This window comes from Episyrphus balteatus, chromosome 2 (assembly GCF_945859705.1).
Source record: "Episyrphus balteatus chromosome 2, idEpiBalt1.1, whole genome shotgun sequence".
Classification (NCBI taxonomy): domain Eukaryota; kingdom Metazoa; phylum Arthropoda; class Insecta; order Diptera; family Syrphidae; genus Episyrphus; species Episyrphus balteatus.
The window spans coordinates 116,131,522-116,157,938 of record NC_079135.1 but is presented as its reverse complement, the minus strand read 5'-3'; the positions used below and the strand labels follow the sequence as shown (position 1 = coordinate 116,157,938).

At 30.9% G+C, this 26,417-nt stretch overlaps 1 protein-coding gene across 3 annotated transcripts in view; it reads left to right on the top strand.

The window, feature by feature from the left end:
• Positions 1 to 20,372, top strand: part of LOC129910570 (tyrosine-protein phosphatase 10D-like) — a 141,816-nt gene extending 121,444 nt beyond the window's left edge. Inside the window, exons 3-14 of one of the 3 annotated variants that reach the window (XM_055987994.1) lie at positions 2,762 to 3,040; positions 3,303 to 3,350; positions 7,517 to 8,614; positions 8,672 to 9,103; positions 9,158 to 10,242; positions 10,301 to 10,607; positions 10,803 to 10,817; positions 10,908 to 11,590; positions 11,654 to 11,912; positions 11,974 to 12,102; positions 13,673 to 14,536; positions 17,794 to 20,372. In XM_055987994.1, coding sequence (XP_055843969.1) covers positions 2,762 to 3,040; positions 3,303 to 3,350; positions 7,517 to 8,614; positions 8,672 to 9,103; positions 9,158 to 10,242; positions 10,301 to 10,607; positions 10,803 to 10,817; positions 10,908 to 11,590; positions 11,654 to 11,912; positions 11,974 to 12,102; positions 13,673 to 13,896 — 4,559 coding nt within the window. In that variant the 3' untranslated portion in view covers positions 13,897 to 14,536; positions 17,794 to 20,372. The remainder of the gene's footprint in view (positions 1 to 2,761; positions 3,041 to 3,302; positions 3,351 to 7,516; positions 8,615 to 8,671; positions 9,104 to 9,157; positions 10,243 to 10,300; positions 10,608 to 10,802; positions 10,818 to 10,907; positions 11,591 to 11,653; positions 11,913 to 11,973; positions 12,103 to 13,672; positions 14,537 to 17,793) is intronic. The other 2 variants (XM_055987996.1, XM_055987995.1) reach the window with 2 other exon arrangements.
• The last annotated feature ends 6,045 nt before the right edge of the window (positions 20,373 to 26,417 follow it).

The following is a 26,417-nucleotide window of genomic DNA, read 5'->3' as shown; positions in this document are numbered from 1 at the left end:
GTTAATCAATAAAAAAAAATGAAAACAATTTTCAAAGGGAAAGGCATGCTAGTGTAGATTAAATTTCATGAAATTCTAAGAAATCTCGTCTTTATGTTGAAAAAGTGTTAACACTATATCTTTTCATAGAGTTTTGGTAATTACCGAATATTTAATTTTATAAAACTAATTTTAAGTTCAAAACTGAGCTATTACCTGAAATCCAAAATTGCACTTTTATTTTTGAGTCCCCACGATTTAGAATTATTTTTCAATTTTTTCAATACTTGTAGTCTTCTGTGAATATGTACTTTTTTCATATTTATTTATGCAGAAATTAAATAAAAATTACTCTTTTACGCAGAAAATTATGAAATGTATATGCAAAATTTAAGAGTTCTGCAAATAAAACATTTTGATTAAATTTTATATTAATTTCTCATGTGAAAAATATATTTCAATACTATTGTATCCATTTTAGTACAATACAAATTAAATTTTCAGTACAATTAAAAAATGTCATTTTCCATCCCTGATGAGAGTAGTGGGGAAATTTAGGATAAATAGGTAGTAGGTATGTTTGGGCACTGCCTAAAACAGAAATATTTCTACTTTTTTCCACATTTTTTATGCCAATTCCTGTTCTGTTTTAGGCAGTACCCAAACAGACCTAGTATGTACATGTACATTGTACACACATGAAAGGGGGAAAATAAATTGCCCACAAAAAAATTTGTAAAATTGGGCGAAAAAGTGGAATGGGGTGTCAAAAATCGTGGTTTTTAAGATTTCTGTGGAAAATAGACTTCCTATCGAAAAAAGTTTATTACAAAAGTTGTAGATAACAATATGATCTACAACTTCTTCTCAAGTCAATTTTTTATACAACCTCAAAAATAGTGAGAAAAATGCAAAAATAGCACTTTTTGTTTTTTTTTTTTATTTTTATCTTTTACAAAAATAGTTGGATTTTAACAAAATTTGGCTTAAACCTACATGTTTATGTTTTTTTTTTCTATTTTTAATGTTTCTTAGCAAATTATTAATTTTTGTATTTTTTACGAATTTAATTTGAAAGAAAATGCAAAATACAATTTTTATTATTTTAGTAATTTCTAATAGTTTATTTACTTTTATTGTATCTTTATCTCTTAACACATTTATCCTAATCTCTTACTACTACAGACTTTTAATATTTTTAGTTCCTGTTTTCTGTTGTGAAAAAAGTTTTGAAGTATTTCTAATTCATTATAATCGAAAAAAGCTTTTATTTTTTTAACTAAACGCTCAGAAAATTGTTGCTGTTCACCGAAAGAGTTAATCAAAATATTCTATATTGTTGGAATTTTCCAAAAAAAAAAAAAAGCCTTTAAACAAACATATTCAAGTGGTTATCCTTCTTCCATGACCTTAGTATAAGCAAAAGACAGGCACCACACACGATCAATATAAATTTTCATTATCATACTTTCTATTTATTTAATCTTGTCCTTTATTGCCCTTTTGAACACGATTTTCTTTCAATTTCCTGGCCAAGGACATGGTTTTTATTTTTTCTAAAATTAATTAGCCAAAACGCATACATACATTACATACAAAAACTTAATATCCTTTTTCTTGTATATATTCAAGTACACTGTTACAATACGCCTCTTAACAGTTTGGCTACACTCTGCACACAATATCCCAGTTTTATAATAAAGTAAACAGTAAGGACACTTGAGCTCCCTGAATAAAAATAAAACTCTTGTAAAACAAAAAAAAAACTAAAAAATAAAAAGAGCTAAACTAAAAATCCTTAAAAATACAAAGTAGAAATTATATAGCTATACCCAACGTACTCGTATTTATACGAAAAAGCTATGGGCTTGGGCAATGTGCTATGGAAAAAGTATATATTCAAGGATTTATTTACCATTGCACCATCACCATAGTCTAACTTTTTCTTATGCTGGCTGCTGTTGGTTTATTAAGTCCTTTACTTTAGTTGCTGTTGTGAAATATATATCTTTCTCTGGTGCTTGGGCTTTAAGGAAATGGATTTTTATTAAAATACAAGTGGAGCGTTGCAGAAGGATAAGGAAACACGAAATAAATGTATACGACGAAAAAAAAAAACACACTGTCCGTATGCAAGGACGATTCTAATGCCTCGAGAAACACTATCCTCTTGAAAACGTCCTCTTTTACTTTATTATATTTATTTATTTTGTGGGTCTAATTGAAGACGGAAAAATGAAAAAAAAAAATACATCATCATCATTCCAAGGTTTAGAAAGAAGCATGCAGACTTCCTGATAAATTTTCTGAGATGTATCTTTAATTTTTTGGGCTAATTACGAGGTATCCTCTGTGGGTGAAATATTTCAAGGTTTTCCTGTTTTAAGCTATTAAGGAACCTCAGGGGAGTTCATTAAACATGCCGACATGCATTTCTCATTCTCTCCAGCTTCAGGAACACTATTAGCCACTTGAACCAACGTCATTAACAAAATATCCTTGAAAGCGAAAACTTTGGTCAGAGTGGTGTATAGAGTTTGAAGGGAGAGTGATTAGTGGAAAAACACTTTTTCATCCTGCTTTGCTTCTTAGGCTAAAGGCGGAAATAATTAATTAATCCTTGCCCTTCGGAAATCAATATATATCCTCCCTGGCAGAGATTTTTCCTGCAAATCATTTGCAAGAGACTGGCGACCGTTTCCTATTTCCCTCCTTTTTCTTGTACTTTATATAACTTGCCATTTTAATTTACTCAATTTTGTTTTTCTCTCTTTCATTTCAGCTCCTGATCCACCCTCGAACCTTTCGGTAGCAGTACGAAGTGGAAAGACTGCAACAATCACATGGAGTCCACCGCTCCAGGGAAACTATTCGTCCTTTAAAATTAAGGTCTTAGGACTTTCGGATGCGTACGATACAAATCGTACAATTTTAGTTGATGACAATGCATTCCAATATCATATAAGAGACTTAACGCCAGGAGCAACATATCAAGTGCAAGCTTATACGATATATGACAATAAGGAATCTGTGGCATATACAAGTCGTAATTTTACAACAAGTAAGGAAATACATTAAGATTATATTTTTGATTGATTTGATGGTTGGGTGTAATACTTTTGTTTTTTTTTTTTATTGGTGAAGGTGACTAACTTGTGTTTTATTTTTTTTTTTTAATGTCGCTTCCCATTATTTTTCAAACAACCCTTCCGTCAATATATACATTTTTTTGTTAATAATATCGTCTCAATTTCATGCAACTAACAAAATCAAAATGATTTTTTGCTTAACTTTGAAAAAAAAAAATTATCCAAACAAAAAAGGTAGAAGGACACGTCACAAGGAGTTATTGGATATTAAAATTCTTAGAGGTAAACATTATTAAGGTGTTTTTATGTTTTTTGTGTTTGAAATTTCGAGTGCTTATGAGTTTTGCATGACAATATTGCTTGGCATTCCTATAAATCCATATGTAATGGATGTTAACTACCTAGACTTATCGCTTGTAAATTAAAGTTTTTTTTTTATTGTGTGTCCAACTAGGAAATTTTATATAGACTATTGACCATTTTTCTTATGAGATAGTGTGTTGACGAGATATTTGTCAAACTCTTTTATTAAGTAGGTAGATATTTGAGTATAAAATTTAAAAAAATTACATAATAGTTTTAAAAAGAAGAGGACTGAAATAACAACCCTGAGGAACTGCATTAAAAAGATCTGAAATATGACTAAAATAACAATTTTTCGATTTTCTCTTGAAGTAGGTACTTACATCATGAATTTTTCGTCACGCCCGTACCAATTTCAAGTGTATGGGAAATGTCGGTGAAATAACGACCAGAAATAATTTTTTAATAACAGTAGTTTACAAAAAAAAAGAAAAATTTTGGTCATCAAGTGCCGTTATACTTTTCGTATAGATTTGAGCCCAGAAAACTCGAAAATCTTATCTAAAAAAATATGTATGGATAGGTTTTCGAGATATGATTTTTCAAAGTTTATTGTCATTTTTTGTCCAGCATACTTAGTATTCGGGCTATATCTTGAGTAATAAACAACTTATCTGAACAGAAAAACCGGTTCCTGAAAGCTGATCAAATAAGCAACAAACACTACAATAACTTTTTTGGGTCACTCCAAAAGTTTAAGTGCATTGTATCAAAACACTAAAAAAAATTGACTTTTTAAAGGAAATTTTTCCAAAAAAAAAGTTTCTTACTGACATAAAAAATCTAATTCTTGTGAATCTTCATAGTTTTATATTTTGTATGTGTAGTACACTTTCTGACAAGATATTTTTTTTCAAAATCTATGGATAAGTTATAAAGATATGATAATTCGTCGCCCGAGAGTTGTTTTGTCGTAAACGCCAAAATGCACTTTTTTAAACTGGATATGTAGTAATAGGTTTTAGAACGTTCTCTTTTCATTTCTGTTATCAGATTTGTCCTATCGTTTACCGTTACTGAGATAATTAGTGTTCATTTTGTCGTATATCCACAAAATAAGCATCGGATTAGCGTTGGTTTGTCGTAAGCGCCAACTTTTGGCGTTTACGACAAAAATTCTATGTATTTTTCAGCTTTTTTTTCTTCAGTATTGGTTTGTCGTACGTCGTACAAAACAGATACGGTAGAAAATTTCGAACTTGTTTTGTCTTACATGTATGTAGGTATATGACCCAAATAGAATATAAACAAATATAATAAATATAATATTTATTGAAAATAAGGACTTCATGTGCTATAAGGACAACGAATTAAAAAACTAAGGGCTGCATTAAGCTTTGCGCTACTTAAGGTTTTGCACTATTCCTAGAGGTGCAAGGAAGAAAAAAGTGCATCTGAGCGACATCTCAAATGTTGTATATTTTGTCATGGTTCTTGTCGTTTGTTCTTGCCGCTAGATACTTGACCTCATCCTCGGTCGCAAGTTCCGCTTATAAATATGTACTCTTGTTGATCTTCTATCGTCAAGAAGTCGACCGTCGGTCGAGGGCGCCGTTTCGTTCAAGCGCGTTGTCTTGAGCGAAGTGAAAAAAGGTTGCAGTTTTATTGTTTTATTGTTGTACACTTATTGATCTTGTCACTTCGTTCGCGCGCGCTGTCTTCAACGAAGTAAAGTGAAAAAAGGTTGCTGTTTTATTGCTGTATATTTATTGATCTTGTATCGAACACACAAGATCAACAAGTCGACTGTAGTCGTGGGCGCCGAGCCCGTGGCTTCTCTTCGTTCACGCGCGTTGTCGTGAACGAAGCGAAAAAGGGTTGCTGTGAGTTTTGTTATTGCACCCGCTCGCAAAAAACACCTGCTGGTCGAAAATTATTTTTTTAAGGCGCCATTGTTCTTCGCTAAATTTGCGTTATTGTTTTGCAAATTGATGATACTGATGATACTTTTACACTATTTTATAAAGCGAGCGGTAGAAAAGTGGAATATAAAAGCTCATCAATATTTAAAACATATAAAAAGTCTACCATAGCAACTCCTGTAAATTTGTTCAGCCAATGTCTTCAAATTACTAAAAAATCTAACTCGATAACTAAGGATAAGATTATTGGTTTAAAAGCCTTTTCATATTTATGCCTAAATCAGACCAAGAATATTATGAAGCGTTATTCAAATCAAAAAATTAGAATAAATTCTTTAGTTTGATAGTTATTTAATTTACTTTTATTTATGACCATATATTAATTTATTAATTTAACCAAACTTGGTTTATTTTTATTTTATTTCTTTCATATTTCATATAGGATGACTTTTATTATTTGTTGACATTTTTTCATTTTTTTTTTATGTTTATGGTCATATTTTTTGGTTTTTCTTTATTTATCTATTTATTTTAATAATTGAGCCTCTAAGTCAAACCAATACTACTTCTATGTAATAAAAAACTATTTTTTTAAATGTTTAATTAATAAATAAAAACGAACTGTGAAAATGTTTTTATTTATTTTTTAATATTGGAATGTCGTACGTGCGTCTACTTTGTCGTACGTGTATGGGATGGAAAAAAAAGTTGATTTTGGTGGCGTTTACGACAAACTGATTTTGGATAAAAACCTTGATAATTTGAAAACTAAAATAGATGTGACAATTTTGACAACATAAATATGAAGAAAATATCGCACAAAATATTCTATTAAAAATTGAAAAATATCTATCGGCCAGTTTTTTTTTTATAAAAGCTCAAACCTTAAAATGCGATTTCCCAAAATTCCAAAATTGGCGTATACGACAAAACAATTCTCAGGCGACGAATTTTTGTAACGATCAATATTTTGTTATTTTTTTGTGTTTTCGTCTATAACTTGAAAAGGAAGCCAAATATGAAAATTTTAATAAGTAATTTTTTGTAGATAATTAAATTTCCTATCGATATGTATCCTTTAAAAAAAATTTAAAACTAAAATATTGTAAAAAAACTAATTAAAAACTATTCGAAAAAGAGAAAAACATAACATTTTTGGTGTTTTTACTAAACAGTCTATTTTTATCCTTCAAGCATTTATAGATATTGAACATGCAAAAAATTGAAAATACTTTATCTTTCAACATATTGGTCACAAAAATTGAATACGGCTAAAATTAGATAAAATATGGGCTTTCAAAAACTACTGTTTTTGGTCTCTTTGAGCCATTTTTCTTAAAATCAACATTTTAGCCCTAATATCATTGTTTTACTGGAGTTGCGATATGTTCAATATTAGGAAAATATTTCTCATTGCATTTAAAATTCTATAAGATAACATCGAGTGTTTTTGTACCAAAAATTAAGGAAAGAATACAACATACAACACTGACAGTGACCAATTTTCAAACCCATTTGCAAAAATTTAGACTCTTTTAAATTATGATGTCATCTGGCGTCACCCTATATCTAAATCGAAGGAAAAGAAATATTTGAAAAATTTAACATTATTCGATTTGAAATGTTAAGTTCCAGACTTTAAAATATTTTGTATAGTTTATTTTTGTATTCTTTAAAAACTAAGTTAGTTTAAACTTCTTCAAAAAAAATATTGTTCTGCCATTTCTGCGTATATAAAGAATCGTATACAAATTCCGTCCCCAAAACTCAATGAATCGCCAATAAAGCGCATTGGACACAGAAAAGTTTTGTAGAAGCTATTATTAAATTATACGTTCACTATGGCGTATGTGGAACATTTTTCTTGCATTGAAAAAAAATATTTTTAATTATAGAAATGCTTCTTTCGCTTATCAACCAGTTAATGTTTTAACTTATATTTAATATTATCTGGTTGTTTATTTAAAATAACTGTAAATTATTATGGTAAGTTTTTCATTATATTTGATTGCCTAAGTAATTTAGATTTAATGATAAAATCTTGTTTGTAGGTAAATAAATATATTTCTATGTATGTTAAACATTTAAAACATGTTAATCAAAAACACGCATTTTTTTTGATAAAATTAAAATTAGTACATTTCTGCACGCTTAGCACACTTTTGCATACTTTCAAAACCAAAAATTACCCAAAACTAATATGTCCTTATATTTTTTCCTCAGAACCAAACACACCTGGTAAATTCATTGTGTGGTTTCGTAATGAAACTACTCTTCTGGTACTATGGCAGCCGCCATATCCTGCTGGAATCTATACCCATTATAAAGTTTCAATTGAACCACCCGATGCATTGGAAAGTGTTCTCTATGTGGAGAAGGAAGGTGAACCACCTGGACCAGCTCAAGCTGCTTTCAAAGGCTTGGTACCAGGCCGTGCTTACAACATATCAGTTCAAACAATGTCCGAAGATGAAATCTCCTTACCAACAACAGCTCAGTATCGGACTGTTCCTTTGCGACCGTTAAATGTAACATTCGATAAAGATTCCATAACATCGAATGCATTTAAGGTTCTTTGGGAGTCTCCGAAAGGTGTTAGTGAGTTTGACAAATATCAAGTATCATTGTCCACGTCGAGACGACAATCGACTGTGACGAGAAGTAATGATCCAGTTGCATCGTTAGAATTCAGAGATAATTTAGAACCTGGTAAAACGTACAACGTGATAGTTAAGACGGTTTCGGGTAAAGTAACATCATGGCCAGCAACTGGAGATGTTACTTTGAAGCCACTTCCAGTGAGAAATTTAGAGTCTTATAATGACGAAAAGACAAATGACATGATAATCACTTGGGAACCCGATCCGGGAAGTACCCAAGAAGAGTACAGAATAAGTTATCATGAAGTGGAGACTTTTAATGGCGACGCCAGTACAATGTTCACAGAGAAGACTCGATATAATTTGGAGAGTTTATTGCCAGGAAGAAATTATTCCCTCACTGTTCAAGCTGTGTCAAAGAAAATGGAATCAAATGAGACTACAATTTATGTTGTGACAAGACCCTCCTCACCAATCATTGAAGACCTGAAGAGTATCAAAGAAGGTTTAAATATCAGTTGGAAGAGTGATGTCAATTCTCGGCAAGAAAAATACGAAGTTCTCTACTCGAGAAATGGTACTTCAGAAGTTCGTACAGTCTTGACAACGGAATCTAGATTGGTCATAAAGAATCTTCATCCTGGAGCTGGTTATGAAGTTAAAGTTTTTGCTGTCAGTCATGGTTTGAGAAGCGAACCGCATGCTTACTTCCAAGCTGTTTGTAAGTTACAATTACCCTAGTTTTTGGAGACTTTTTTTAATTTCATATTTCTTTCAGTTCCCAATCCCCCAAGAAACCTTACAATTGACAAGGTTACCAGCAACTCGGTGCTCATCCGTTGGACACCACCAGAACGGAGTGAATTTACAGAGTATTCAGTTCGTTACAAGACTGACAACGACAAACAATGGTCTCGATTACCCAGCGTTAAAGGTACCGAAGCAGATGTTACTGAGATGACACCGGGAGAACGATACACAATACAAGTCAATACCGTAAGCTACGGTGTGGAGAGTTCCACGCCTCTTCAAATCAATCAGACGGTCCGGCCAAACCCTGTCTCAGATATCATCCCTCTGGTTGATTCGACAAACATTACTTTGGAATGGCCACGCCCTGAGGGAAGAGTTGAGGAATACGTTCTCAAGTGGTGGCCTTCAGAGAGTCCAAGTAAAATCTACACAAAGAATGTTTCCGAAGACAGTCGAGGTAAGATATAAAGCATTTAGTATTGAGCTTGTAAAATAAATGTATCTTCTTTAGATGATCCTGAAACGGTTCGAGTTCTAATTGGAGACCTTATGCCTGGCGCCCAATATAAGTTCGACATATACACCATCTCATACGGTCTAACCAGTGATACAAATCATCTATCAACACGAACAATGCCTCTCATACAGTCTGAAGTCGTTGTTGTGAATAATAACATTTTACAAGAACGTGACACAATCACCTTAGCCTACACCCCAACTCCCCAATCTTCTTCCAAATTTGACATTTACCGATTTTCATTGGGTGACATTTCTATTCAAGACAAAGAAAAACTCTCCAACGATACCGATCGAAAAGTAACCTTCACTGGTCTGATTCCTGGACGACTCTACAACATCACTGTCTGGACTGTAAGTGGTGGAGTTGCAAGCTTACCAATTCAGCGCCAAGATCGTCTCTATCCCGAACCCATCACCCAAATCAATGCCACTCACATCACCGATACAGAAATTTCATTGAAATGGGATCACCCAAAGGGCGAATATAACGCCTTCGAAGTTCAATACCTGAACGCTGATTCTAACTATGTGTCAAACCTTACAACTCAAGATACAATCACTATTGTTGATTTAAGACCACATCGGAACTACACATTTACTGTGGTAGTTCGAAGTGGAACAGAATCTTCGGTACTTCGAAGTAGTTCACCTGTTTCGGCGAGCTTTACAACAAACGAAGCAGTTCCTGGACGTGTTGAGAAGTTTGAACCAATCGATGTCCAACCAAGTGAAGTTGTATTCGATTGGTCACTTCCGACTAGTGAAGCTAATGGTGTCATTACACAATTCTCGGTGATGTATGGACTCGAAGGTTCGACTCAAACTCAAACCAAAGATTTCGAAGCCGATGAGACAAGAGGAACAATCAAGAATCTTCTTCCTGGAAAGACGTACGTTTTCAAAATTCAAGCTAAGACCTCAATCGGTTTCGGTCCCGAAAAAGAATGGAAACAACGAATGCCGATACTAGCTCCACCTAGACCAGCTACACAAGTTGTTCCAACGGAAGTTTATCGAAGCTCATCAACGATACAAATTCGTTTTAGGAAAAATTATTTCTCCGACCAAAATGGAGCCGTAAGTTAAATGAACCAAAAAATTCTTTTTTGAGGTCCTAAAATATAAATTTTCTTAGGTTATCATGTACACAATCATTGTTGCGGAAGATGATACAAAGAATGCTTCTGGACTTGAAATGCCCAGTTGGCGAGATGTGCAATCTTACAGTGTTTGGCTTCCGTATCAAGCCATCGAACCCTATTATCCGTTTAAGAATAGCTCAATTGAAGACTTTACAATAGGAGCTGAGAACTGTGACAATCGCCAAACTGGTTACTGCAATGGTCCTTTGAAATCCGGAACGACTTATCGAGTTAAAGTTCGAGCTTTTACGGCACCTGATAAATTCACGGACACAGCTTATAGTTTTCCAATTCAAACCGGTAAGCTTATTTTCTTCTTCTTTCCTTATTATCTGCTACTCAAGGGATAAAAGGTAAGTCCTTGAGCTTTTGATGTTGCCCAAGAATGCCCCCTTTATACAAAATAGTATTTCAAGTCTGCATTGTGGCTTTAATTGTTCTTTCATTTCCCCCTCAAAAACTATGTCTTGCTTTTTTTATACAAAAAATTTTAAGGCCTATTGACATCGGGTAAGAATTGGTACCTTTTTTTAAAAAAAATATTTATTTCCTCTTTTTTTTTGGAGAGTTTTCTTTTTCTAATTGAATTTTCTTCTATAGATCAAGACAACACATCACTTATCGTCGCCATCACCGTGCCAATGACAATCATTCTTATCCTCTTGGTAACCCTAGTATTTTTCAAAAAACGACGTAGCAGTGGTCGCAAAACAACGAAAGAATCACGTGCCCATGACAATATGTCACTGCAAGACAGTGTTATCGAAACTAATCGACCGATTTTGATTAAAAACTTTGCCGAACATTATCGATTGATGTCTGCCGATTCGGATTTCAGATTCAGTGAAGAATTTGAAGAATTAAAACATGTTGGCAGAGATCAACCATGTACTTTTGCCGATTTGCCATGTAATCGGCCTAAAAATCGCTTCACCAACATTTTGCCTTATGATCATTCACGATTTAAGCTTCAACCTGTTGATGATGATGAGGGATCAGATTATATCAATGCCAATTATGTGCCAGGTCATAATTCACCAAGAGAATTCATAGTTACACAGGGTCCGTTGCATTCTACACGGGACGATTTCTGGCGCATGTGCTGGGAGAGCAATTCGAGAGCGATAGTCATGCTAACGAGATGTTTTGAAAAGGGTCGTGAGAAATGTGATCAATATTGGCCACACGATACGGTTCCAGTGTTTTATGGAGACATTAAGGTTCAAATTTTGAATGATAGCCATTACGCTGATTGGGTGATGACTGAGTTTATGCTTTGTCGGGTGAGTTTTATTTTCGAAGAAGTGTCTTCGAGCTTCTTTTTTATATTGCTTATTGTTGTTTAGGGCGCTGAACAACGAATTCTACGTCACTTCCACTTTACTACGTGGCCCGATTTTGGAGTTCCCAATCCGCCACAAACTTTGGTTCGATTTGTACGAGCGTTTCGTGATCGTATTGGCAGTGAACAACGACCGATTGTTGTTCATTGTAGTGCTGGTGTTGGTCGATCGGGAACTTTCATTACTTTAGATAGGATTCTTCAACAGATCAATACGTCGGATCATGTAGATATCTTTGGAATAGTTTTTGCCATGAGAAAAGGTTTGTTTGATAACAACGCTTGAAAATAAAAGTACTCTTATTCAAAATATTTGCTTTCTAGAACGTGTTTGGATGGTACAAACGGAGCAACAATACATTTGTATTCATCAATGTCTATTGGCTGTGTTGGAGGGTAAGGAGAATATCATTGGACCAGCACGTGAAATTCACGATAATGAAGGTTATGAGGGTGAGTTTTGCAGTTGCTAACGCTTTTGTGTTCAACTTTTTTTACTCTAATCTTTATTAATTTTTTTCTAATCCTGGGATTTTATTAAGTTTGGTGTTGGGTGTTTCAGGAATCTATACGCCTTGGAAAACGTTTGTTTGCATACTTGTTTCGGTTACCAGTTCCACCAGTGACAAATTTCGTTAGCAATTTTCCGGTTTTGGCTGTGAAAACAACTTTCGGGTGTGACTTACACGTTTCGGCAAATATTTACGAGAATTCACTGTCATTTAGAAGTTTTGACATATGATCTTTCATTTTGGTTTTCGTCTTGTTATTTTTACAGACAATTACCAGTATTGGAATATCGTCTTCCCGTTTCGGGTGTGACCTGCTTGTTTCGGCAAAGATTTAACAGTTTTGTTTGTGATTTATAAGATTTGGAAGGTTATCTATCAGATTCGGCTGTATTCTTTCCAATTTGCTGAGACTTTCCGGCATTGGCTTATCAATTTCACGTTTCGGGTGTGACTTGCCTGTTTCAGTGGATGTTTAACAGTTTTGACTGTGACTTAGTAGATCAGTGTCAGCTGTGGTTTACCAGTTTTCGTTGACAATTGCTAGTATTGACTTATGTTCTACTCGTTTCGGGTGCGACTTGTCTATTTCAACAGAGATTAACTGTTTTGACTGTGATTTAGCAGTATTTGGAACGTGATTTAGCAGTTTCGGCTAAGCTTTTGTAATTTGTTTGCTGCCAATTGCTAGCATTGGCTTATAAACTACCCTATTCGGGTGCGACTTGCTTATTTTGGCAGATATTTAACAGTTTTAATTTTGATTTAGCAGTATTATCAGTTTGCACCATAATATAAAAGTTTTTGCTGAAATTCGTCAGTATTTGATTATGATATACTTGTTTCGGGTGAGGTTTAACCGTTTTGATTGCGAATTTTAACTTTTCGCTTCGATTTTAAGCTGAGATCTAAGAGTTTTGGTGCTGATTTACAAAATTTCTTCTGAGATTTATTAGTTTCGGGTGTGACTTACCAGTTTAGCCATTTTAACTGTGATTTAATTGTTTTGACTGGTGATCTATTAGTTTATGCTGTAATTTTGTCATTATTTGTTGAAAAATGCTAGCATTGGTTTATATTCTAGCCGTTTCGGGTGTGACTTGTCTGATGGAGATTTAACAGATTTGACTGTGATTTAGTAGTTTTATCAGCTGATCTATCAAGATGCAAACAAACGTTTTCAAGCTATCAAACTAGAGAATATAACATTTCAAATAATTCCTACTTAAAAGCCTTTTAGCTTCATTTGTGCCTTACAGAACAATAATTCCTTATCTATCCTATCCACTTTCACACTATCATTTGCTTAAAACTCAATTGTCCCCAAAAAAAAAGACTTATACTTAACAAAGGTGTTGGGCCTACATTGTAACTAACCCCATGTCATCATATTTTCTTTTCTCCTTCTCCTGCGGCCTTTGGAATTGCGCACAACACTACCTTTTTCAAAATAAATAAAAACAACACACAATCACACCCCAATGGCACCCTTAACACAAAAAAAAAACCATCAGAACAACAAAACATGGATGATGAAGATGAAGGCACCGGTGATGAAATTATTGTCACAGCCGAAGGCCATATTGACCATGAACGCGATGAAGATGACATTGACAATGCAAACGATGCAATTATCTATCATGACGAACATCAGCCACTCACTGCCAGCGATCAAGAGATCAGTCATACAGCTCCATCCCCACCAAGCCAGTGGAAGGCGGCAACCCTGGATAGATGACATAAGCTCAACCAGAACGACAACAACAATAGTGTCGTTATCGTTCTGGTTGATGATAAGCCTAGTTCGATGATTTGCAGCAAAGAAAAGCTGCACCATCAACAGCCGGAGCGTCGAAAGTCTCAAATGATCACGTTCAGCTCGTCGGCATGTGATATCAAGAATAGTCTAAGTCACGAAATAGTCCTAATGAATAGTACCTTTGGCAAAGGTACTAACATCACAACAAATGGTACTCGCAAAAGTTACACCGAAGAAGAAGTAGAGAATAATAGTACGAATGAAGATGATATTCTTCGACGAAGATCATCATCGCACAACGAAGAAGATGAGGATTTCTTCGAAACGAATTTGGAAGAAGTTAATAATGCCAACGATGATAGCGGTGGTGGTAGCTATGAAGATTCAAATTTAATACAATCGAGTTCGGGTGGATCGAATAGGAATAGTTTGGAAAAGGACGATGATGATGATGATGAGGAGGACATTGATGTTATTAGCACGGATGTTAGTTGCTATGATCAATTGCTGGGGACAAGAAATGACGATGATTGTACAATTATTGGGGATGAAGGTGTCATTAGGATAAAAAATGGCAGTAGCTCTGGTGAAGGGATCATATACGCTAATCCTTTTTTGGGTTTGTAGCTAATATAAAATATGTTTTAGTTTTCTTAAAAAAAAAAAAAACTACTTCTGTTTTTGTTTTATTGTTTTCTTTTTCTGTTTTTTTTTTTTTTTGTTTCTTTTCAATTTTCTTTTGTAGTGATTTGCACACTTTTTCATAAATATTTTTTTTTAAAGTTTTTAACCTATATTCGTATGACTGTATGTTTTCTATATTTAAGTTTATTGCAAACATTTTTTTTAAACTTAAGATATCTCTTTTGATATACATATTATTGATTAAATTTTTCTCAAGCCTTTATCTAGACATAAAGTAAAAAAAAATCATGTGTGCAATTCACACGTGGTTGAAGTGAAACCTTAAAATTCATTTAAAAAAAAATCGAAAAAGTATAACTTTTTTTTATTCCATCATTTTTTTTATATGACAACCTACGATAAATTTTATACCATCTGAAAGCTTATTGTTTCAGCTCAAAATATTTATATTGACCATGTCTATACAACATCTACAAAAAGAGCTAGAATTTTTTTAACCCAATTAGTTTTCATAAAAAAAGCAAAACAATCAATCTCTTTTCTCTTCCAACGCCATTAAATCCATTTTTTAAAAGACAACCTATAATAAATTTTATATCATTATTATTTCACCTTTTATATGACGCTTCAATTATATTTCTACCATGCCTACAAAAAAAGTAAGAATTTTTTAAAGCCAACCATGTCGAAATTTCAAACTGAGATTACGGTACATCCTCTACTGCTGGCTGGTCATCGGCAACAAATCTTCACAGGTGTTTTGAGGTATTTTTCAAGTTTTTCAATTAAAGATTATATAACTTGTAGAGCACGTACCGTTATGTGTGATATATTAAATGAGAGGTAATATTATCAGCATGCGTATTAAAGTTAAATAAATTTGTTATGTGCTCTAGATCAAAAGATATAACGTGTTTAGAAAAAGAACATCTTACCACCTTTATCTCAGAATTTTGAATATGAAATTAATTGAAATTTTGCACAATCACAATAATTTATTTAAATATCTATCTACTGTATAAATTTCATTCATCTATCTATTTAAACAAAAAAGTTATGATCAATTAATTTTTCGTGTCGCTTTTTCGTTTCATCTTGTTTCAAATCACTACGATACTAAAGAAGTTTTCACTTCAAAAAGTGGTTCTCTTCGAGATTTTGTTCAATACTTGTAAAATAGTTACCTCAGTTTTGTTCACAGATGTGTTATAAAACGAAGTTTTGTTTATAGGTTGTATGGTTTTTATTGAATAACTTTAAATTCAATAGCTCTCAAGCGGTTTTTAGAAATGCAATTCGTAATAAATTCAAAACTATTCTACAGAAACTGCTTCCATGTTTCAAAAATACTTCTCAACACATAAGCAATAAAACGTATAATTGAAGATGAAGAAGTCCGAAAAAGTGGTTTTCGTCATGACGTCCGTCGGTCTGTGCGTCGTCGGTGCGTCGTCACAAAAAGCTGTACATGAAGCTGCAGCCTAGGTAAGCTGCAGGTTGAGGGATTTTCTTGAAATTCGGTACAGATGATTTTTTTGTAATTTCCAAGGTTGTTTTTTTTTTGTTTTTTAATATCTCGCTTTAAACGTATACCTCCCATACAAAGTTTTGGAGTTATTGCAACTTTCTCGAAAACGGCTCTAACGATTTTGATTAAATTTAACATACGTAATGCTGTTTGCAGTTCTAACATAACTGCGTTTTTAGTTTTTCTCAAAAAATGCGGATAGTGAAAATATGACATTAACTCTTTTTTAAATCACGGATGTCGGCTCTTCCCGTACATCTTAATGGAATTATTTATTGCAATTTTCTCGTAAATGACTCTAACGATTTCGATTAAATTTAATACAAGTAATGTTATACGTAAATCTAACGTAACTGCATTTTTAGTTTTTCTCAAAAAATACGGATAATGGAAATATGACTTTACATTTTTTTTTAATCTTTGATGTCGGCTCTTCCCGTACACCGTTAATGAGTTATTACAATTTTCTAGACTAAATTTGACACACATAATGCTTTAAGTGATTTTAATATATGTAGCTAATTGCGTTTTTTGTTTTTGTCAAAAAACACGAGTAACAAAAATATGGCGTAAGAAAAACTAAAAAAAAATAATTTCGTATTTTTGCATTTCTTATGAAATTCCTTAAAAAAATCAAATTTTAACTAATTCAATATATTTTTTTTTTAAATCTTTGACATAAAAGCTACTTTTATCATAAGAGCAAGTACGTGCGGCCCCAGTCGTGCATTTTATTTCGTTAAGAAATCGAACTTGAGAATTTCTTCTCAAAATTAAAGTGGTTATTTGTATGAGTCTTAACGGAACTTTATTTGAAGCATTTATTATAAAAAAAATAGTAAGTGAACTTAACAATATTAAAACCGAAATAAATGCAACTTTTTCTTCAACAAAAAAAAGTTACGTATACGCCATACATCTTTTTTTATATTTATTATAAAGCTTCCTACAATAATATCGTATGCACTGAATTAATATTCAACTATCTAGAACTATTAAAGGTTATCTAACAAGGCTGTTTTGATTTGGTTTTCTGAGAAAACAAACAAAATTAAAGAAAAAAACTTTGTTGATAAGAACACCGTTTTTGTTTCTGTTTTTACTACTTTTTTTTTTAAATAAACTAAGCCCTATCGAATAATTTGTTCAAAATCAGAGAACGATCTTTTTTTGTATTTAATTTGAATAAAGGACAGATATTGCGATAAATTGGAATAAAATATAATATAAGTTATCTCCCAAGAAAATGATTGTATCCTTTTGTTTATTATGTTCTGTAACATTCAACATCCACGCAATCAAGGTTGCGTCACTTTTTCTCTACCGTTTCCCAATTCCTTGTGAATGATTACCTTAATCGATTGTCAAGGACTGTAAAAAATACAATTTTGTCACAAAAGTGGGTCAAAATGAGTCAGTAGGGAATTTCATCTTTCTCAATTTTAATATTAACTGTGCAATCGTCTTTAAGAAATTACAGGTTTACTTTTGATTTTACTTGCCACACTGCTTCGCTAAATTAAGTTCATGAACTTAGTTTCTTATTTTCATTATTTTTTTTTTTTTGATTAATCAACCATGATAAAAAAAATCAAAATAACATTGGACACCAGTGTAAAAAATGTTTGCAATAGCTTATTTTTCATTTCTATTTAAATATATTATCAATTTTACTTAACTTTATTCGAATTCTATTATTACAGATGATGAAGGTATTGCGGAATCGGGGATGTAATTTAAAAAAACTAAACTAAAAAAAACACAATTTTTACAATAAAAATAGCTGAAAAACAAATTACAAACAAAAAAAAGCAAAAATAAATTCCTTGAAACATTTAACAAAAAAAAATCTGTATGTAATAAATTTACATAATAGTTTACGTACAAAAAAAAAACAATTAAAACAAAAGCAGTTTATATACATAAATATATATAATAATATCTTTATACAAAAAAATCTACTTAACAAAAATTATAGTTAATATAATTTATTCAAATTATACACACATCCTTAATCTTCAGATTACAAAACAGACGCGCAATAGACAGAATGTATCCGTGATTTGACAATATATCTCTCTTGACCAAAAAACATTCCACTGATTTTTAAATACGAAAAATATTAACAAACAAACAAAAAAATTAAGAAAAAAAAACAACAAAAAAAACACACAATCGAAATTTTCTAATATAAACCGAAATCAAAAGAAAAAAAATTGTTTAAATTATTTTATTATAATTAAATATTGATATATATTTTATACACACACTTTTTAAATTTTTGTCGATATTAATTTTCTATATAAATATTGTATCTCTGTTTGTTTTAATTTAAATGTTTTATTTTTTTTTTTTACAATTTTTTTTGTAGCCATGAATACCTATAATATAGATAAATTTTAAGTAAAAAAAAATTATGACTGTATGTTAAATAAATATATATATATTAAATGAAACAAAACACGAAAGAAAAAATGATAATTGTATATGTAATAATTTATAAAATAAAATATTAATTACCTGTGTATTTTACTAATTTTAATTATAAACTATCTGTATAAATAGCAAAAGAAACAAAATAAAATTTTAAAATAATAAATTTACATAAATACGAAATAATTTTAATTAAAAAAAAAAAAACATACAATTACTCGTAAATGTGTAAAAAAATAAATAAAAATCTGTAAATTTTAGAAACCTTATAAGCGAAAATAATTATTTTATAAAAAGATATTTAAAAAAAAAATGCCAAGAACAAAATAAAATAATTAAATTTAATTGCTCATTATTGTGAAAACTGCAAGGAAGATTGTTGGTTCAAAATTATATCTGGGAAATAAATATGTTGCATTTTCTGTATTGAAGAAATATGTTTTCATCAGAATTTAAACTCAATCACTAGGTTATGCAAACAATCGACAGGAATGATGCATTATGTTTGGATACCACAAGAAGGCAAACATGTTTTTGAAATGTAAATATCCTAAGATGGGTGTAACCAATAGGTATTCTAAAATACAAAAGTCTTAAACCTTAAGGTTTGTTCAGAACAAAAAAAAATCACTACCTTTTGTTTAAAAAATGTGTCGATTAGATAAAGAAACTGTAGGAATACATATATGTAAGGGGAGCATTTCAGAAATGTTTTATAAGGGTCCAGCAAAAAAAATTTCGCAGAACATTTCAGAAAATCGTATCTGTTTCATAAATATTTCTTAAGGATCAACTATAGTAGACTTTACCGAGCTTAAACGAATGTTTAAGACTTAACTCTGAAGAAGAAAAGTAATCAAAATGGCTACTTTAAATTCGGGCTGATTTTAACGGTTTAAAAGTTTGTACCTAATAAAATATAAAGGAAAACAAAAATACACTATTTGTGTCCTGTGTTCTGGATTTAAGAGGTCATTATTTGATTCCTAAATAAAGAGGTTTTTGTTCATATCATATTCATGGGAAGTTGGTTCTTCTTAAGCAGGCGTCACCAATGGCAATTCTAGGAGCGTTAGGAAATTATATAACACCTGCATTAGGGCGTCCTTTATTTTGAACACGGCCAAATTTTAAAATGCATACGGACTCAAAAGTCTATAAATAAATTTTTAAAAAACATTCCCAAAGTTCATCATGTATATTTACCCGTGCAGAATCAATTTTCAATATTTCCCTACAAAACATCGATAAACTGCTGGTAGTTTTGAAGGTTTTACTTAAAAAATCGAAAAAATTATTTTTAGAAAAATGTTTAGCCATAAAAAAATAACCGTCAATATCATGAAAACAACGAAACTATCAGTTATTTTTAACTGGGTAAACATTGTTTACAAAAATTTAATATAATTTTTTCGTGTACTTTTTTTAGTGCTTAAGATAACTATGTTTGTATTTACAAAAAATTGGCCCTTATTGCGGATTGCGATAAAAATTGATCGAATCGATAACATCTGTCCCTGCACGTAACTTGATAAAATCGAGTGTGTTCGATACAATCGAGTATCGTCAGCTCTAATTTGGTTCAATCGAGGGAATTCAATGGAAAATGCTCGATTCATACAAAATAGATGCTGCCACTGCTCGATTGTATCCAGTTAACTCGATTGTTCAAAGTTATGTGCTGGCACCCCTGTTTTGGTATTGTGTATTTTTTTCGACAAAGAAATTTGCTATTGTGAACTATAAATTTGATTTGAGTCGATAGCAAAATTGTAAACGAAAAAAATTGAAAAGTGAAACAAAAAAAAAAAACAAATTCCGATGGTAACAAAATTTCCTCGAAGATTCACGATAGGGTAAACCATCAGCGGTAGGCTCCCTTCAAAAGAAATTTTGGGTCCATTAGTCTTTTAAGCCTAGTACAAAATGATTCTGAGACTTAAAGTCGAGAATTCTAACGAAAGTACGACTAAAAAACATAAAGAATTCTTGCAAAATCCAAATACAAAATTTACAAATTGAATTAAAGCGAAAAAAGGATCCGAAGACCTTGTAGAAAGAAGCATTAAAATTGTACGTGGGAAAAATGTATGAATACTCTCCAAAGAATCTGATACAAACGCAAATTTGTGTCAGAGCTGAGTACAGTTACTACTAGAAAACGAAAAATATTCTTTAAAACGATTTGATTCTTTTAAGACTTACCTTATTTTTTTGTATTCCAACTAAAGATTCATTCAGTCTTCCATATTTTCAACTTTATTTGTTTTTGTAGGTACCTACACATAGAGTTCTTAGAAAATGCAATAATTCCAAATTTATAACAACGCTATATTGTTAAAACAAAATTACTCCTATAAATACTTACAATACTTGCGGTGAATCACAACACAAAACCAAACTTATACACTCCTCTTATAACCATACCTACCTAAAAATATCTTTTTTATACAAACATTTTGTACCACTTATACCAATTTTTAAACAAAATTTATAAATTACAAAATTAACAAAAAAAAATTGCACAATTTTGTAAATGTTTAATACATACTTTAAATAAAATGTAATAGATGAAATTCTTATGTTTGGGTCTACAGTCAAACATCTCCCATCATGTGAGTATAAACATAAAATAAACCAACAGCCTACCGGTTCTTTTCACTTTTACTTGACATCTTTAGCTCAACTATTTTGTTTTTAAATTAAATTTAGTCCGTAACATTTAAATAATAATAATGCCAAATTGTATAGAAAATAAAAAACAAAAAAACAAAAATCCAAAAACATTTACAAAATATACACATATAACAACTATAAATCTTTTAACAAAAAACCATTAACTTTTCGTAATAAAAAATAATAATTTCTGAAACAAAAGAAACAAATAAATAATAAACAAAAAAAAATAGTTTTCTTGTTCCTTCCATATGTGCTAAGATGTATAAAATTTAAGGAAACAGTCGAGAAAAGAAACACACAGCTATATAATATAGATATCTAACAATTAAGTATAAACGAAAAAAATATCATAGAATTAAATAAATTAAATATCGAAATTTTTGAGAAACGGATACAAAAAAAAACAAACGTTTTATCTCATAAAATATAAAAACAAAAATATTCTAAAAAAATGCAGACAAGAAAAATACAATTTATAAAAATAATTTATAATAATGTTTAAATTTATAAATAAGTTTACTTAATAAATGTTATATTTTTTTTTATATTTTAAACACTTGTATATTTTGTGCACAGTTTTTTTAATTTTAAATTTTATTTTTTACTTTAATTGTTGATAGTTTTTTTTTTATTAAATTATAAATATGGGAAGTGGGAGCTGCAACATTATATTTTAAATGTAGCTACAAATTGAAGTTATGTAATATCCGATAAAATAATATTTTATATATGCCTAATGTATTTTTAAAATTTTTTGTTTTGGTTCGATGTAAATCGTGTTAATGTGTAGAATAAAAAAAAACAAACAACGGAGAAACGTGAAAGGTCAATAAATAAAACCGAAAACTCATTGTATATTAGAAGACATATTGTTTTATTAATTCTTGAACTATTTTTTTTAGGAACTTAAATGGAGTCACTAAGTGGTTTTTTAGGTTTTCAGCAACTCAAAACAACTTAAAGTGGGGCGGGTTAGCATTAAAAAAGAGCTCAATTGTGCGCTTACGCTTAGTGATAAAATCATGAAATTTACATCGTTGGTAGTACCTACTCAATATAAGAGTTATTTTGAGATTTTGGGCCACATTGTGTTCCATCCGGAAGGGTAGGCACAAGAGTTTTTCTATGTTGCACTCAATTAGTTGCATATTATAATATACCTACCAAAGTAGGAAGGTAATGAAACATTTTTATTATTATGATACATGATTTCGAGGTATTTTCTAACATCCGATCGAATAAAATTAATACCAAAATGTCTCGACCATCATTTAAAAAGTTTTTTGACTTTTCATGAATATAGTCTTTTACTTAAAGAGTAAGAGACGGAATATTACCAATTACCCTTTGAAAATAAGTGGTAGGGTGGTAAAATTTCGTATGCATATATAATATATAAAATGCACAAGTGGGTTACACGTACATACTTGTTCTTGGAATTCAAATTGCTAAATTTTTTTAGATTTCTTATAATAAAATTTGGTAGGTACATATATGAAAATTAAAAAAAATAAATTGCACGACTGGGGTCGCACGTACTTGCTCTTATGCTTAAAGTAACTATAATGTTAAAGCTTTTTATTCAAGAAATTTAAAATTTGATATTTTGAAGAAATTTCATAAGTAGAATAAAAAATTAAATCTGTTTTTATAATTAATTAAACTCCGTTTTAAATTATCTTAAAAAAAAAAAACAAATATGCCATTTTATTTCTTGTATAAAAAAGTATTTTTAGAAAAAAATTTTCGAAAATTGTAGGAGCCGTTTTTTAAAAAAATAATTTTTTATGTATAAAAATTTTTTAACATTTTTCAAAAAAAAAGTTGGTATGCTATTTTGAAGAAATAATTAATTTACACATAAAAACTAAATTTCAAAATTTTTCATTAATTCGTTTTCAAAAAATTGATTTTTCAAAAAAAAATTTTGAAATATTTTTTAAAAATCCAAAAATGCGTTTTTTGAAAATTTTCTAAATTTTTAATATTATCTTTACTTATACACACGTTTGTATAAAAATTTTCATTTAAATCGGGTTAATGTTGTACGAGATATTCAGAAACGAAAAAACCGTTCTGTGACAGGTACCGTTAATAACGGTACAAAAAATATTTTTTTTATTTAAAAAGTTGGCTCTTATGTGTAGTACTACACACAAAAATTTTAATCAAAATCGTTAGAGCCGTTTTTGAAAAAAATTAACTTTTCTATTTCCGTTATATGGCAGGTACCGTTAGTTTTGGTCATAAAAAAAAAATTTCAATTTCCCCTCTAGGGAATCACCAAAAACTGCTAACTACCAAGTTTGAAGAAAATCACTTCACTCGTTTAGGCTGCAGCTCCAGATAGAGACAGACACACAGACAGACAGACAGAATTGCCGGACCCACTTTTTTGGCATTCTCCATCATCGTAATGTCATGTAAAATTGTTATCTCGAGTTCGATTTTTTTTACGAATCCTAAACTTGCCCTATAGTACCTATATCGCAAGAATAGATTCGTTCTTCAAACGAATAAAAAACTCTTTAAATGCAATTGAGCTCCAAAAACAGTGTGCAGTTAAATTTCCTCTATAAATTTGCATTTTTAGGGAAAAAATTTCTAAATCGTTAAAGCGGTTTTTTAAAACTATTTTTTATAAATATTAAAAAAAAATTGAATAAAGTTGGTATGCCATTTTGAAGAACCGTTTTCGAAAATTTGATTTAGAAAATAAAAATTTGAATTTTTTTTTTTTTTTCAAATGTTTTTTTCAAATTTTTTTTTTTGGCTTATATTAAAATTATGTACCCAAATACTTTTGTACAACATTTTTTGTTAAAATCGAGTTAAAAGTTTGGGAGAATATAACAAAAAACGGCAGTAATGATTTTGGAAAAAAAATTAAAGATAAAAACAAGCGTTTGAATTTTTTTAACAAAATCGTTGGAGCCGTTTTTGAGAAAATTAAACTTATAAAATCGTTATAATGACAGTTATCGTTATTTTTGGTCTAAAAGAATTAATTAATTTTAGTGAGAAAAAACACTTTTGAAATTGTATGCATTTTTTTGAGCTGTATAATAAATTTTATACATCCTATGAGAGTCAAAAATATTTACCATGGAATATTGAATTTTCATAACAAACTTAAAGAGCTTGCTTTTATTTTTTATTGAATTTTCATATACAAATTAAAGTTTTGAAGGAGTGAGGTGTCGAAATAAAAGAATAAAAATAATTATGCAATTTATGATAATGCACTGGACTAAAATCGTTTTCCGCAACTTGAAAAGTACAATCTTTTGCCATTGTTTATAGCCTCGTATAGCCTAGATCACGATTCTAAAAACCGCCTATCTAACGAGGTTATAGATAAGAGATAACCTAAGAGTAGATGAAAACGCCGTGTCGGGGCGCCCAATAGAACACACGTGAGACATGATGTGTGAAAAAATTATATGCAATTAAAATTATATGCCTGAGGGGGAGAAGATATGCAGAGATCTTCATAAAGGCTGATTATAGGAAGATTATGGAGAATACGAACATGCTCGTGTGTGTTTTTTATTACGACCGGGATAAACTGGACAAGAAAAACTCAGTCGGGGCTAACAAATTTACACATGTCAAAAATGCAACAACTGGGCTAAACTTTCTGAACAGTTTTAAATCTGTGCAACCAAACTAATTTTGTTTAGAATTGGTTTACGACCGAGAAAACGGACGTTTGGAATGACAAAATGTATTTAATTATTTTTGCTAGCATACATTTTTGTATCTCTTTGTAAAACATACAAGAAAAACCTAAGAGCGAAAAATATAAAGGCTCTAAATTGATTATGTGTGAAGATTTCGGAACTAGGGCTGTAAAAGTAACGACAAAATGAGTACCCGCATGTATACGTTACTTTTGATACTAGTACCCGCATCAATAATATCGTTACTCGTTACTTTCGTATGTTTCGCATTTATGCATATTTCGTATGTTTCGTGTGTTTCGCATGTTTCGCATGTTTCGTTACTGTCGTTACTTTCGCATGCTTCGTGTGTTTCGTACATTTCGTATATTTCATGTATTTGATACGTTTCGTATGTTTGGTATTTTAAGTATGTTTCGTACATTGGTATAAGGGTGTACAAATTTTTTTTTTTGAAAAAAACGAAAAACAATTTCTATAATCTAAGCTACACTTTAAGGTCATAAACATTAAAATTAGTTGCGGCATTCTCATATAATAAGAGTTTAAAGGTAGCTATATTGAATTTTTTTCGTTTTTTTTAATCAAACTTGGAAACTTTTTCGATTTTTTTCCAAATTTTTCGACAAAACTTTGGTAAATTTTTGTTTATATTCGTTCAGTAATCTTACGACAATTCTTTAGAGACCTTTATTTCAAAAGTACAACGCGCAGATCTCGAAATATTAACACTTCAATACAACCATGTCGAACAATTTTTCATTTATTTTTTCTATCGAGAGTGATTTTCAAACCTCGTTTTCTCTGCTTTTTTTGTGTTGAAAATTTTGCACCGAAAATAAACTAATTTTTTGAAAAACCAAAAAACTTTTGTACATTCTTAAGCTAAATATCAATACCATTAACACCAAGGCCATAAACAGATTGGTTGCGTCGTGGATAATCATATTTCGGCCAAATAGAGAAAATACAAAAACGTCTCTTTTGATATTTCTGTATAAATTATCGACAACACAATGATTATTGAACCTTGGCACTACTGTTTTAATCGAGACAAAAGTAAACTATACATAATTATCTGCTGTTAGCATTCTGACTATGGTTACGATACCGACACGAGATGCGAAATGCGACAAATTGAGTGTATCACTTCATTTCGTATCTCTTACATCGGATTTAGTATTGAAACTGGAATCGCGTCGTTACTCGTATGTTTCGTATCTCGTACGTTACACGTATGTTTCGTTACTGGGTACTGAAGTAACGAAACATACGTGTAACGATACTGTTTAGAAAGTAACGTTTCGTTACTCGTTACTGAAGTGAATACCCGCATTTTAGTAACGAATACATACGATTTGCTACAGCTCTATTCGGAACATTCTATATGCAGTGCTGCCAAGATTTCCGGTTAAGCCTCGATGTTTTTTTTTTGTCCAGTTATGCCCGGTGGTAATGAAAAACACACCTATTATTAAATTTGTCGTTAATCAACAATCTTGTCTAGTGGTTCTTTCTTAATGTAAATCCAG